At 41.4% G+C, this 16,078-nt stretch overlaps 1 protein-coding gene across 1 annotated transcript in view; it reads left to right on the top strand.

Moving 5' to 3' along the window:
- UGT8 (UDP glycosyltransferase 8) overlaps positions 1–16,078 on the top strand; it is a 108,831-nt gene that overhangs the window by 73,131 nt on the left and 19,622 nt on the right. Inside the window, exon 3 of the mRNA XM_010858491.1 lies at positions 15,716–15,858. Coding sequence (XP_010856793.1) covers positions 15,716–15,858 — 143 coding nt within the window. The remainder of the gene's footprint in view (positions 1–15,715; positions 15,859–16,078) is intronic.

Below are 16,078 nucleotides of genomic sequence, written 5' to 3'. Positions count from 1 at the left end.
GAACACCTACTTGCGGCCTCTCCATGTGATGGGGATTTATTATAGAATGGGGATTGGGTATCATGGTTGCATGTTGCAAAAGAGAAGCAGGTGGCATCTGTATGCTTTTTTTGACCTTCTACTATATCAGGTGATCAGGAGAGTCACAAGCTTGCCCAAGTTCAAGGGGTGTGGATACAGCCCCATTGTGATGGGGAGTATTGAGGTTTAGAAAGCACGTGGGCTTCACGTTAGCACAATGGTAAAGAATCTGCCTGCCAATGCAGGAGACCCAAGAGACACGAGTTCAATCCCTGGGTTGGGAGGATCCCCTGGAATAGGAAATGGCAACCCACTCCAGTATACCTGCCTGCGAAATCCCATGGATAAAGGAGACTGACAGCTTACAGTCCATAGGGTCGCAAAGAGTTGGACGTGACTAAAGCAATCTAGCACGCGTGCACCTGTTGATCAGGTACTGAAATTGATGGAGGGAAGTTTAAATTTAAAAATAAAAATGACTAGATTATCTAGAATTTTTGTCTTGTATTTCCCAGTGAGGCAGTTACAGTTTGTTAGTACTTTGGAGAGCAGTTAGGATTTATAATAAAATTTGATTGTAAAAGGAACAAAATTATCCCATCCTTCTCTTGCACAAGTAAATAATGAATACTCAGCTTCTAGGGAACTTTTTCCCGTTTCTTTTTGCTGTATGCTGTTTCACTTTTCTCTTGCCTTGAATATCAATCAGTTTTATCTTAATTCAGGTATATGGCAAAGACGTACTTGTCAGTGAGCCACCATGTCTATTTCTTTATGGTCCTAAGCTATATTTTGTGATAGCACAGGGAATTATACAGATATCTCATTCAGGAATTTATCAGTGGACAATCATTCTAAGACAAATAAAAATAGAGACTCCCTTTCTCAAACTTCCTTATTTTGTTTTATGTCATCTCCTTTTAGTGCAGGTGCTAGTTTTGCTCAACAGGAAGTCAGTGTGTTTTCCCTTCCTTATCAGCGCTGAATTCAGTGAGTTAGAGGTAAGCCCAGTTGCTTCTCAGCTTGAAGAGGGTCTGGAGAGCCTAGCAGGGACGCCCAGAGAATTAAAGCCAGCAGATTAAGAGGACTCATTCTGGAGTTGGAGTAGTGGTTATTCCAAGTCTTTGACTTGCTTTGGGATCCTCCCTGAAGGAACCAGATTGACTGTAGGGCCCAACTGCCTTCTTGTGGGGTTCCCCGGGTGGGGTGCTGTGGATTCTCTGCCTCCTGCTTACTGAACTAGGGGACCGCATTCTGACTCGTGCTATGAGCAGAACTGTAACTAATTTATTCTGTCTGTATTAGAGACCCAGACTCTCTTTTGCTCACTTCTCTTTAAAGAGGCTGCTGGTCACCACTTGTCCGTAATGCTGATATGTTTCCCCTGAGGTCATCAAGTGCTCTCCAAAGCTGTATCTGCAGCCCTGTTTTCTTCCCCCAATTTTCTATTTCCTTCTGCTCTCTAGATAGCTCCACATGTATATGACACAGACATCTCAGATTCATTATGTTCAAATAAAAACTATTCTTCTTCTCCCTCGCCGCCAGATCTTATAGGTTTCTTATAGTTCTTATAGGTTTCTTTTCTCCCTTTATAGGTTTCTTCTTTTGGTGGATTATAATGTTATTCCAAGCCAGAAACTTGAAAATCATGCTAGCCCCACATTCTCCAAACCCCTCACTAAGTCTTTCCTTCTAATAAACACCCGTCTGCACCCACTCCTTCCTCTTTTCAGCTTTAGACCCTCACCTTGTCCCCTTCCAGTCTCCTCACCATTGTCTCCCATCTCCTCTGAAATGTCCTGGGATAATCTTCTCCTATATGAATCTCACTTTACAATAGCCATTTCCCACCTCTGCCTTCACACTAGGGGCTTCCCTGATGGTTCAGTTGGGAAATCTGCCTGCAAAGCAGGAGACGCTGGTTTGATTTGTGGGTTGGCAAGATCTGCTGGAGAAGGAATAGCCTGCCCACCCCAGTATTCCTGGCCTTCACACTAGACATGAATTTTGCCTCCTTCCTTGAGTCTTTGTGGCATCAGTCAGTTCAGTTTAGTCGCTCAGTCGTGTCCGAATCTTTGCAACACCATGGTCTGCAGCACACTAGGCTTCCCTGTCCATCACAAACTTCCAGAGTTTAACCAAACTCATGTCCATTGAGTTGGTGATGCCATCCAACCGTCACATCCTCTGTCATCCCCTTCTCCTCCCGCCATCAATCTTTCCCAGCATCAGGCTCTTTTCCAGTGAGTCAGTTCTTCACATCAGGTAGCCAAAGGATTGGAGTTTCAGCTTCAGCATCAGTCCTTCCAATGAATATTCAGGACTGATTTCCTTTAGGATGGACTGGTTGGATCTCCTTTCTGTCCAAGGGATTCTCAAGAGTCCTCTTCAACACCACGTTTCAAAAGCATGATTCTTCGGTGCTCAGATTTCTTTATAGTCCCACCTCTCACATCCATACATGACTTTTTCACTCTCCTCTTTTACTTTCATCAAGAAGATCTTTAGTTATTCTTTACTTTCTGCCATACGGGTGGTGTCATCTGCATATCCGAGGTTATTGATATATCTCCTGGCAGTCTTGATTCCAGCTTGTGCTTCATTCAGCCCAGCGTTTCTCATGATGAATTCTGCATATAAGTTAAGTAAGCAGGGTGCCAATATACAGCCTTGATGTACTCCTTTCCCAATTTGGAGCCAGTCTGTTGTTCCGTGTCCAGTTCTAACTGTTGCTTCCTGACCTGCATACAGATTTCTCAAGAGGCAGGACAGGTGGTCTGATATTCCCATCTCTTTCAGAATTTTCCAGTTTATTGTGATCCATACAGTCAAAGGCTTTGGCATAGTCAATAAAGCAGAAATAGGTGTTTTTCTGGAACTCTCTTGCTTTTTCAATGATCCAGCAGATATTGGCAGTTTGATCTCTGGTTCCTCTGCCTTTTCTAAAACCAGCTTGAACATCTGGAAGTTCACAGTTCACATACTGTGAAGCCTGGCTTGGGAAATTTTAAGCATTACTTTGCTAGTGTGTGAGATGAGTGCAATTATACTATAGTTTGAGCATTCTTTGGCATTGCCTTTCTTTGGGATTGGAATTAAAACTGTGGCCAGTCCTGTGGCCACTGCTGAGTTTTTCAAATTTGCTGGCATATTGAGTGCAGCACGTTCACAGCATCATCTTTTAGGATTTGAAATTTCTTAACTGGAATTCCATCACCTCCACTTGCTTTATTTGTAGTGATGCTTCGTAAGGCCCACTTGACCTCGCATTCCAGGATGTCTGGCTCTAGGTGAGCGATCACACCATAGTGATTATCTAGGTTTGAAGATCTTTGATCTTTTTTGTATAGTTCTTTGTGTATTTTTGCCACCTCTTCTTAGTATCTTCTGCTTCTGCTAGGTCCATACCATTTCTGTCCTTTATTGTGCCCATCTTGGCATGAAATATTCCCTTGGTATCTCTAATTTTCTTGAAGAGATCGCTAGTCTTTCCCATTCTATTGTTTTCCTCTATTTCTTTGCATTGATCACTCAGGAAGGCTCTCTTATCTCTTCTTGATATTGTTTGAAATTCTGCACTCAAATGGGTATATCTTTCCTTTTCTCCTTTGCCTTTCATTTCTCTTCCTTTCACGCCTATTTGTTAGGCCTACTCAGAGAACCATTTTGCCTTTTTGCATTTCTTTTTCTTGAGGATGGTCATGATCCCTGCCTCCTGCACAATTTCACGAACCTCTGTCCATAGTTCATCAGGCACTCTATCGGATCTAATCCCTTGAATCTACTTGTCACTTCCACTGTATAACCATAAGGGATTTGATTTAGGTCATATCTGAATGGTCTAGTGGTTTTCCCTACTTTCTTCAATTTCAGTCTGATTTTGGCAATAAGGAGTTCGTGATCTTTGTGGCATAGCATTATGATTATCACAAAGAAAGTTTCATTTTGTCTTTCCAAGAGAAGAAGGCAGACAGGTACACTGGCTGGCAAGCCCACCTTTATTTTCTCTAGGCAGGACATGTGGTTAGACTTGATTTTAAAAAACCCAACATTCTGTTAGCTCAAATTCTAGGGAATGGACAGTGTTACTGAATGAAAAATATAAAGCTATTTGTTGTTTATCCTTTGAAGGCTGTAGGTTACTACTGGCTTTCTTGATTTATTCAAAGACATAAGTAGTGAGCACCTACTATGTCTCACCGCCCTGGAAGACAGACAGTCCTGTGCGTAAACTCACACACTACAGGGCATGCGCTTTGTGTCCTGGGAGACAGCACATCTCACAGAAGAGATGACACAGAGTTACTCCAGTCATGTCTGACTCTTTGTGACCCCATGGGCTACAGCCCGCAAGCTCCTCTGTCCATGGGATTCTCCAGGCTGGAATACTGGAGTGGGTTGCCATGCCCTCCTCCAGGGGATCTTCCCGACCCAGGGATCAAACCCACGTCTCCTATGCCTCCTGCATTGGCAGGTGGATTCTTTACCACTGGTGCCACCTGGGAAGCGCATCCTTTGTCATGACTTTGACAAGTACCCGTGGGCTTAGGAGGAAGTGGCAAGCACCCCGTGGCAGGCTGTATCTGAGGAGTGAAGAGTAGATGAGGGTGGAAGCCTGATGGAGGTGAGGGTAGAAAGTTAGGTTATGGCCATGTGGTTAAGAATGTAAACTGTCTAGAGAGGAATTTTTGGTCATAAATTTATTCTTTGCTATGTCTCAAATATCTGGAAGAATGCCAGGTATGGTATACAGCAGGTCCTCAATAATATTTACTGAATCCATGAATAGACTCTGAAACCCTCCTCACTTGCTGGGATACTATTTAATAATCAAATATTTGATAGCCTTGCACCCCACCCCTTTTTTTTCAGCAGAAATGTGAATATTTATTTGACAGCAGATTGTTTTGGAAAGAATGTTCCAGGATCTCAGATCTGAACACAATACTCACATGTGCAAGGAAAAGTATCTCCTCTTCCTGCATCTTTATCCCCCTGCCCACATCCCCATCTTCCTTGTCTGTTGCAGATCAGCATGCTCAGATCTCTCTCATTTGCCCCAGACCTCTGCATTCTTAATTTCCTTTGGTAACATAAGAAAGATGTAGATGTCATTTTGGGGGACTGATTTTTTTTTTCAGGTGAGATTTTCATCTTTTAACATTCAGTCAAAAGTACGTGCAGTACTTTGCATAGTGCCCGAGTCCCTTGCCGTAATCGCATCCTGGGGACATCCTGACTGTGTGCGGTTTCTTGAAGGTCTTAAGAACTTTGAAAACTGAACTCTCTTCACAGTCAAATCAGGGTTTCAAATTTTGCTTACTTCTTTTCATTGTAACTGTAATGGCAAAAATTTAAAAGCCTTATGAGAAAGAAAAAAGATACTACAGAATCTCCGTGGAAATGAGTGCACCCTTCTAGGTGCCTATTTCATTCTCCTGGATGTTCATTGTGTTAATGAAGGCATCTTCTGAGAGTTTTGTTTTTTTGTTTTTTAAATAGAACCATCACCTTGACATTGGTCACTGACATTGGACATTCTTCAGGTTAGTTGTGACATAACCCCTTTGGATCATCTTAGAAATCATTTGAATATTCTGAAAAACTGAGAACTAGATATAAAACATTTTTGTGTTATTTCTCATTTATGTATTTGTTTTAATCAGCTTTATTTTGAAGAATAAATGTGACGAAGAGAGTAATATCATTGAGAGAAAATATGTTCGTGCAAATGGCCTTTTTTCTTCCTTTTCTCAGCGTAGCTAATCATTTCAGTCCTCCCTCTGTATATTGTTTTTCAGACTTCCTGCTCTGGGAAAACGACCCTGTAATTTCTATGTGACAAAACACTTTTATGTATTGGATCTCATTTAATCTTTACAATGTCCCTATGAAGTATTATCAGAATTTCTAGAGAAGAGAGAGCTGGGTCTCAGAGAGAATGAGCACTTGATGGAGATTACATGGCAAACCATGGAATTGGAGGTTTAAACCAAATGCTTTCCCAATTAACTCAGTGACAGCCATGATTGGTGCATTTCCATTTTGAATGGTGCCTTCTGTATTCTCAGTGGTATTTTTTGGTCATTTTTTTTGTTTACTACGTCTTGGTTAACTACCTTAGCAGTAGTCAAAGATCACGTTTGATGTCCCATGGTGTTTCTAAAACATTTTATATCAGAAATGGTCAGTATTATCTTATCTGTACTGGATTTTGCAGAATGAATATTTCAATTCTGTGCAGCCCACCTGACCAAATCGGAACATTCTTTGTATCAGGCTCTTTAAAATGGGAAAAGAGAGCTATTGATACTGGTGTTGGAAACAAGAAGAGCGGTCCCAACACCCACCCCCCTCTTCTCCCGCCACCATCTCTGTGTGGGATTCTCTCACAGTCCAGGCATTCTTTGCCTCAGAACGCATGGGGCTGACAAAGGGTGCAGTGTTTCTGGTGTCTCCACTGCGCTGGCCCCCTCTCAAGGCCCCTATTTTGTGGGGAGAAGGGAGTAGGTTTGGGTCATAGGCTGCCGTCAGGACAGATCTGGTCCTCACCTCGGCAGCCCCATCTGTCCCCAGGCTCGAAACTGTGAAAGACTTCTCTGAGGAGGAGGGGGGTCTCTCCACATCCCGCATCCTACAGTGAAGCCAGGACAGGATAGAGGTGGGCCTGCACCATCCACCTTTTCACGATAGTCTTCTGTTGATTCTGAAGTGACTATCTTTTAAAGATCGACTTTTACATTTCTGAAACTTGGGTGTGTTTTACATACATACAATTAAGAGGTAGTTTCTCGTTGTTTTTGGATAGGAGGCCTGACGGTATAAAAAAAGGAGTCACTCAATGACTGCCTTCTCTAGAAGTCTCAGCATCTGCTTTCTGCTCCTTCTTTGAGTGTTCCATTGATCCACTGTCTTCATTTCTCGACATTCACCATGTCAGGACATTATGTAAAGTTATTGGACTTTTTACACTTTGGGAGCATTTGCTGCCTCAGTGTAATGCTGGTACTTCTCTTGTACACCCATCTGCAGTCTCACAGGGCCAGGCTGTATACCCGCCCGTCCTGACCAGTGCTCCACCGAGGGAAGTGGAGAGGGGGAGGACAATATACTTTGCGTTGCCTTATTCTTCTGACAACCAAATCAAGGCACGTGGTGTATAATTACTCTAGGGAAAGGAATCTGGCCATACCAGAAAACACATCATGTGTAGCACTAATGGTCTTTATATAAAAAAAAGCAAATATGTAAATATATAGCACTTGAATATGATAAATATATTATCCATATTTCCCTATTCTGCTACCCTTTTGCACATAAGACACCTTCCCTATTTAATGCTACAGGAAGATAACATGATTATTCTTATTGTAAGGTTGTCTTTTCAAAAGCTAATATATTGTATAATTATAGGAAAATATAAGTATGTATCTAAATTGGTTAAATTGCATAGATATGTAATTATTCATGGTAATATAGCTGGAGAAGGAAATGGAAACCCCCTCCAGTATTCTTGCCTAGAGCATCCCATGGACAGAGGAGCCTGGCAGGCTACAGTCCACGGGGTCGGGAGAGTTGGACACGACTTAGTGACTAAACCACCACACGGTAATATAGCGAGACCTGTGACTGTTGTTGCTTTTTTCTGCTCAGTATTTGACCTAGTACTGTCTGGATTTTGATTTTACTTACATTGTGGAAATCACAGAGTGCTTCCCCTGAACAATAAGCAGGAAAAACCGTAGAGATAGGATGTGGGTTTGGGCCTGTGATGATGCTTTGCAGAGCCCAGACATCCGTGCTCTGCTCCTGCCCTGCCATCTGGTGGAACAGTGTAGACGCAGCGCTTGTCCTGTGTTTGCCAAGGCGCGTCAGTCACGTCCAACTTCCTGTGACTCTGTGGACCTTAGCCCACCAGGCTCCTCCGTCCATGTGTTCTCCAGTCAAGAATACTGGAGTGGGTTGCCATTTCTTCTTCCAGGGGATCTTCCTGACCCAAGGATTAAACCTGAGTCTCCTACATCTCCTGCGTTGGCAGGGGGATTCTTTACCGCTAGTGCCACCTGGGAAGCCGCTGCTGCTGCTGCTGCTAAGTCGCTTCAGTCGTGCCGAACTATGTGCAACCCCATAGACAGCAGCCCACCAGGCTCCCCCGTCCCTGGGATTCTCCAGGCAAGAACACTGGAGTGGGTTGCCATTTCCTTCTCCAGTGCATGAAAGTGAAAAGTGAAAGTGAAGTCGCTCAGTCGTGTCCGACTACTAGCAACCCCATGGACTGCAGCCTACCGGGCTCCTCCGTCCATGGGATTTGCCAGGCAAGAGTACTGGAGTGGGTTGCCAGTGCCTTCTCTGTGGGAAGCCACAGTGCTGTTCAGTTAAGTAGTACTGAATGCATTTCTAAACTCATATGATATGTGAAATGATGTGTTTATGCTGTGCATATATGCATAAATATCAATAACATCCATAAGAAAATGGTACTGCTAATAAATGGTGAAAGTTGCTCAGTCGTGTCTGACTCTTTGAGAACCCCATGGACTCCATGTGACAGTCCATGGAATTCTCCAGGCCAGAATACTGGAGAGAGTAGGCTTTCTCTTCTCCAGGGGATCTTTCCAACCCAGGGATTGAACCCAGGTCTCCTGCATTGTAGGTGGTGGATTCTTTACCAGCTGAGCCACAAGGGAATCCCAAGAATACTGGAGTGGGTAGCCTATTCCTTCTCCAGCAGATCTTCCTGACCCAGGAATCAAACTGGGGTCTCCTGCCTTGCATGCATTGATGTGTTAAAAAAGCAAAGTCCATAAATGGAAAGTAGTGAGAAATTTAGTAGTGCAAATATTAAAATGTTTTGTACCAATAGGTACAGCTCCTTGACACAGGCACAGAAATGGATGGATAGCTCAGTGGAACAGAATAGAATTTAGAGAGAATTCTCTGGCAATCCAGTGGTTAAGATTTTGCACTCTCATTGCCGAGAGCATGGGTTCAATCCCTGATCAGGGAACTAAGATCCCACAAGCCATGAGGCATGGCCAAAAAAAAAAAAAAATAGAATTTAGAAATTGACTGAGAGGGTGACATTTCAAATAAATGAGAATAAGATGAAATACCTAGAAGTGTTGAAAAGGCTGGATATTTAGTTTAAATGGATCCCAGTCTCATTCTTTCCTCAAAAAAAGAAAAAAATGTCCAGATGAGGAAAGGCTAAAAATTAAAGAAACAATATAAAATGAAGTAGAACTATTTAAAAGATAATCTTAAAGTGGGAAATGTTTGCTAAGTAATTTGAGAATAAACTCAGAGACCACTTAGGAAAAGGCATTTATCCTTCTGGCCCCCCAAAAGAAAAATAGTTGACAGAAAATTATAAAGCAACAATACTTAAAGAGAAATGCCACATTCAGTTCTGAAGTTAAAGTGAATCAGGTGATACTGCATTGACAGCATCTGATAGACTGCTGGAGAAAGAGAGATGAAAACCATTTGAATTTGCATTTCCCTGATTATCCATCTGAGGCTAAACAGCTTCTGTGTTATGCCGTTGGCTTTTCTTCTGTGAAATAGGTGTTTTCTCAAGTTGTTTGGCGTGGGGGTGTTCCTCATTATTTGTTGTAAGTATTTTTTTTAATTTTTCATTCTGTTTTGAAGTATAGCCAGTTAACAAAGTTGTGATAGCTTCAGGTGTACAGTGGAGGGGCTCAGCCGTACGTATACACGTGTCCATTTGCCCCCAGACTCCCTCCTACCCAGGCTGCCGAATAACACTGGCCGAGTTCCCTGTACCGCACAGTGGGTTCTTGTGGGTTACCCATTTCCTCATTATTTTGTTCTATGTATTAATTCTTTATTTTGTGTGTTACAAATACTCTGCATCAACTTATGGTTCCATTGCTTTTTATTGATAAAACGTCTTCCATTCTCTAGATGTTTATTGTTCTGTGGTCGTATCTGTCAGTCTTTTCTTTATGACTTCTGGGGTATGTGACTGGCTCAGGAAGGTCTTCCCCACCCAAATGCAATAAAATTATCTTTGGGGTTTTTCCAAGTACTTCATCTGTTTTAATTTAGTTTAGCTGTTTAATCCTTCTCTGATTTGTGCTAGCGGAAGGATCTAGCTCACTCTTTTTTCTGAACCCGTGGCTGGAGGCCTAATTTCTGTGCTGATGAAGATGCTGACTTCCTATCCGCAAGGCAGTCCATCTTGTCTGCCACCTCATGGCTCTCTCTGCTCCTAATACTGAAGACGTGCATTGTGATGCTCCTAGATTCTACAGTGCATTTTAATATCTTGAAGCATAAACTCTTGTTTTTTCAAAAGTTTTTTCGCCTTTCTTATACATTTTCTTTTCTAGATAAATTGTAGGCTCAGATTTTTAAGTTCTGTAACAATCCTTTTGGAATGTAGGCTGAGGATGCATTGAACTAAATTTTATAAAAAATCAGCATCTTAATAACACTGATGTTTCCTTCCCATCCCCATGTTACATCTATTTGAATAGATTTTCTTTTTTGTCCTTCAGTAAAGTTTTCTTGTTTTCTTTCTGTGGATCTTCTATATTTTATTAATAAGTTCACTCTAACTCTTAAATGTGTATTATCTTTGTTGCTATCTTGAGGGTTTTTTTTTTTTTCAATCCAATTTTTTAAGTTAGTGTTTGCCACAGAGCAGGGGGATTCTAAAGTATCTATAATTTTAATAATGGTAAGTTTCTGAAATTGGGAGAATTTGTTTTACATTAATTACATTTATTATGAAGGGTGGAGAGGGCTTTGTGAAGAACTGTTATTAAAACAATTTACACTTTATAACCAATGGGGTCTTAAATTCTAGAAGATACAGTACATGTACATAGAATTGAGATGCTGCCTGGCCTCCTAGCTCTTTGGCAACCTAAGCACACCTTTCAGTGAAGTTTCAGTTCCAGAGTCTTCATCATGAGTTAAGCAAATTCTAGACCCCCTCGGCGTCTAGCTCCTGCATCTACTCATGTTACCTGAGGGTCGCTGAACCAGTCAAACCCCAAACCCAGCCGCTTCTGTGTACTTGTAGGACATCAGGCACACCAAACCTTTTCTGATGTACGCAGCAGATTGGAGATCTTGGGGAGGGATTCCGTCCCCTCGTGGCCAGGTGGCCCCTGCCCCTCCCTCTCTCTACCCCAGTCTCTCACTATCCTCTTACGCCTCCAGATCAGGACAGAGAGTTGGGAATTCACCTTGGGCCTCAGTCCCCACATTAAGCCCAGTACAGCGCATATACGTGCTAAATCGCTTCAGTTGGGTCTGACTCTTTGCAATCTCATGGACTGTAGCCCACCAGGCTCCTCTGTCAGGATTCTCCAAGTAAGAATACTGGAGTGGGTTGCCACACCCTCCTCCAGGGGATCCTCCTGACCCAGGGATTGAACCTGTGTCTCTTATGTTTCCTGTTTTGACGAGAGTGTTCTGTACCACTAATGCCACCTGGAAATTGCAAGCCAAATGTGGTATTACCTTCTAAAAATGCTGAGTATTTCCCCTGGAGGGAGTGAACCATAATGAATAAAAGTTTTTCTAGTCTGTTACATACCAATAAAGACAATATATTTGAATATATTCTGTTTATGGCTAATGACTATGATAGGAAAAGCTGGAAAAATAGGTTTATGATTTCATTGTGTATCAAGCAAAGCAGAGAACAACTGAAGAAGTATCTGTAATTCTTTATGTATCCATAGAGTCAGCTGAAACTTAAAGATATTCTAAGTTCTTGCGAGACAAAAATTAAATAATGTTATTCCCATCAGTTTAGTTGCTCAGTTGTGTCCAACTTTTTGCAACCCCATGGACTGCAGCATGCCTGGCTTCCCTGTCCATCACGAACTCCTGGAGATTGTTCAAACTCATGTCCATTGAGTCGGTAATGTCATCCAACCATCCCATCCTCTGTCGTCCCCTTCTCTTCCTGCCTTCAGTCTTTCCCAGCATCAGGGTCTTTTCCAATGAGTCAGTTCTTCGCATCAGGTGGCCAAAGTATTGGAGTTTCAGCTTCAGCATCAGTCCTTCCAATGAATATTCAGGACTCATTTCCTTTAGGATTGACAGGTTGGATCTCCTTGCAGTCCAAGGAACTCTCAAGAGTCTTCTCTAACACCACAGTTCAAAAGCATCAATTCTTCCACACTCAGCTTTCTTTATAGTCCAACACTCACATCCATACATGACTGCTGGAAAAACCTAGATGGACTAGACGGACCTTTGTTGGCAAATTAATGTCTCTTCTTTTTAATATGCTGTTTAGGTTGGTCATAGCTTTTCTTTAAAGGAGCAAGTGTTTTTTAATTTCATGGCTGCAGTCACCATCTGCAGTGATTTTGGAGCCCCAAAAAATAAAGTCTGTCACTGTTTCCATTGTTTCGCCATCTATTTGCCATGAAGTGATGAGACTGGATGCCATGATCTTAGTTTTCTGAATGTTGAGTTTTAAGCCAACTTTTTCACTCTCCTCTTCCACTTTCATCAAGAGGTTCTTTAGTTCCTCTTTGCTTTCTGCCGTAAGGGTGGTGTCATCTGTGTATCAGAAGTTCTTGATATTTCTCCTGGAAATCTTGATTCCAGCTTGTGCTTCATCCAGTGTGGCATTTCACATGATGTACTTTGCATATAAGTTAAATAAACAGGGTGGCAATATACAGCCTTGACGTACTCCTTTCTAGTTCTAACTGTTGCTTCTTTACCTGCATACAGGTTTCTCAGGAGACAGGTACGGTGTTCTGGTAGTCCCACCTGTTTAAGAATTTTCCATAGTTTGTTGTGATCCACACAAACTGTTGTGATCCACCAATTTGTTGTTTGATCTACAGTCAAAGGCTTTGGTGTAGTCAATAAGTAGATGTTTTTCCGTAACTCTCTTGCTTTTTCTATGATCTCACAGATATTGACAATTTGATCTCTGGTTCCTCTGGTTTTTCTAAATCCAGTGTGAATATCTGGAAGTTCACGGTTCACGTACTGTTGAAGCCTGGCTTGGAGAATTTTGAACATTACTTTGCTAGTGTGTGAGATGAGTGAATTCCATGGACAGAGGAGCCTGGTGGGTACAGTACATGGGGTCACAAAGAGTTGGACACGACTGAGTGACTAACACTTCACTTCCCCTGATCATTCTTTGGCATTGCCTTTATTTGGGATTGGAATGAAAACTGACCTTTTCCAGTGTGTGGCCACTGCTGAGTTTTCCAAATTTGCTGGAATATTGAGTGCAACACTTTCATAGCATCATCTTTTAGGATATGAAATAGCTCAACTGGAGTTCCATCACTTCCACTATCTGTGTTCGTAGTTATCACACCATTGTGTGATATCTGGGTCATGAAGATCTTTTTTGTTTAGTTCTTCTGTGTATTCTTGCCATCTCTTAATACTTCCTGTTTCTGTTGGGTCCATACCATTTCTGTCCTTTATTGAGCCCATCTTTGCATGAAATGTTCCCTGGGTATCTCTAATTTTCTTGAAGAGATCTCTAGTCTTCCCCATTCTATTGTTTTCCTCTATTTTTTTGCATTATTTTTTCCTATAAGTTTTAGTATTTTTGAATGTAAACATTTTGTAAATAGCATTGGCCCTGAAATTTTTGGCTTTAGAGAATTGGATAGTTGGTGATAAATTATTTGAAGACAAACCATAGGGAGAAACCACCATATGTATTCAGATCATTCTACTGTGCTATGTTTATATCTGTTCTAAGTACACCTAGCTTAAGACTGTATATAAAATGAAAATTCTGAATCAGTTTGTTGTGTTTCTTACTTTGAATCTTCAAATTTCACTGTTAACTTTTTAGCACATGTGATCTTCTTGATAAATGTGGTAGCATGTATGTTAAAAGCATTAATCTACAGTTGATATCTTCTGTTTCTTTCATATATTCATTAATGAGTAGAGTTGCCTGGAAAATGAGGTATTTTGATAAGATTTTCTTCCCTCCCAAATAATGATAGCCTATTTTACTCACTCAGTAGCTGGAAGGATGTACTTCCTTTCCGTCTTCGTTCTTGGTCATATAATGACACTATTTACTAATTCATTTGGGGCATAAAATGTAGTCCTCTCTTCCCTGCTAAGAAAAAGTATAATAGAGCCAGTTAACACAGATCTCATTAAGTGAGAGGTGGGAAAGACAGCAGAGAAAATCAAGACATAAAGAGGCCTAACATTCCATATAAATACTTCGTATTGAGCTGCATGGTGATGCCATTGTGATGGTACTCCATGCTGTACTTCTTACCTCTCGGCTGCAACTCAATTATGCCAGAAAGTGGTGTGCCATGAAAAAGCACAGACGACACAGTCGTCTCAATAACTTCTTCATCCTGAACCAGAGACCTCCCAGGTCTGCAAGCTGTAACTGAGACAGCTCATCCTGCCTGTTGTGATGACAACGTGGGACTGTCCCCTGTTTCCATGACTGTAATAGGGCATAGGTATTGCCAGTGGACAGTATACTTGTTTTCCTTACAGTAGAATTATGTGTTCTTCAAAGCACTGTGGCTTTATGAATTTTCATATGGGAAACTGAAGCTCAGTGCCTTTGATGAAAGACTTAGTCAGAGGGATGAGTTACCCCAAAAACAAGCTGGTGCTTACAGAATAAAATGCTGCCAGGTTCGTGTTCCTTAAAACAAACTGCTTTCATCTTTAGCACAAGTCAGTGATACTGGCGGAAGGGTGTTAATGTGTCTTCCTATGAAATGAGTAATTCCTGCAGTTTGACAGTTTCTTTAGTTAGTATCAGATTTGCTATGGCCCTGTATCTATTAGCTGTAGATGGACATGTTTGAGAATTTAGTGTTTTTCCACACAATGAGGGAAAGCTTCTGCTCGGAGATTTTCAGAACCCTGGGATGCCTCTCTATACAGTACATATGATTTCTGTTCTGTGTGAGTGGAAGTTGAAGAAATAATTAGAGAAACAGTAAAACTTGTTAGGCCTATGGTTCTGTGCCCCTATCAGCTAATTCCTTCTCTTTCTCAGTCATATAATACAGTACGCTTTTCAGAAATGCTTAGACCAAGATAAAATCAGCCTCAGTTCACATCAGTTCAGTTCAGTTGCTCAGTTGTGTCCGACTCTTTGCAACCCCATGGACTGCACCACACCAGGTTTCCCTATCTGTCACCAACTCCTGGAGCTTGCTCAAACTCATGTCCATCAAGTCGGTGTTGCCATCCACCCATCTCATCCTCTGTCATCCCCTTCTCCTCCTGCCTTCAATCTTACCCAGCTTTTCCAATGAGTCAGCTCTTTGCATCAGGTGGCCAGAGTATTGGAGCTTCTCCCTGGGTGGCTGTTGCGGTAGTAGTTATTTTTGTCATATGTCTAATCTTTCAGGTATATCCTCATACAGATTTATCTCTAGCCATGTTTTAAACATAAGTTTCAATTTTTTTAAATTCTGTCTGATTTCTTAGGCCATTAATTACTGATATTTTGTTGTTGTTTATTAATCTTACCAAATTAACTATCTGTTCTCCTTATTTTAGTTAGCATCAGCAGGTGGAATATTTGAAAGGAAAATATTATATCCTCTTCAGGTTCTGATTGTTTAAGAAAATTATCTGAGTGCTTTTTAAAAACAGAGCTGTGAGGACACTGATTATAAACTATATTACTCCTTCATAAAATTAACCGCCGTGTTTTGAATTGCAGGATCTCCAAAGGTGGGTAAATGGTGCTAATGAGCATGGCTTTGTCCTGGTGTCTTTTGGAGCTGGCGTCAAGTATCTGTCAGAAGACATTGCTACCAAACTGGCCGGAGCTCTGGGGAGATTGCCCCAAAAAGTGATTTGGAGGTAAAGTAATAATATAGATTGTTTCTTCACCACTGATTTTCTGTATCCTCTTGCTTAGTCCACGGATATAAATAACCACAACACACTGATACCCTGGCAACATCAGCAAGATGCCCTGACTTTTCATTTTGTTTCTTAATGTGTTGAAATCTAGGGATTAATTTATATAATACTCTTTAATATATAAATTAACATATTAATTTATATATTATTAATATAT

The sequence above is a fragment of the Bison bison genome, unplaced genomic scaffold, assembly GCF_000754665.1.
Source record: "Bison bison bison isolate TAMUID 2011002044 unplaced genomic scaffold, Bison_UMD1.0 scf7180017864389, whole genome shotgun sequence".
In the NCBI taxonomy this organism is placed as follows: Eukaryota; Metazoa; Chordata; class Mammalia; order Artiodactyla; family Bovidae; genus Bison; species Bison bison.
The sequence above is the reverse complement of the archived record's forward strand: the minus strand, read 5'-3'. Positions and strand labels throughout refer to the sequence as shown.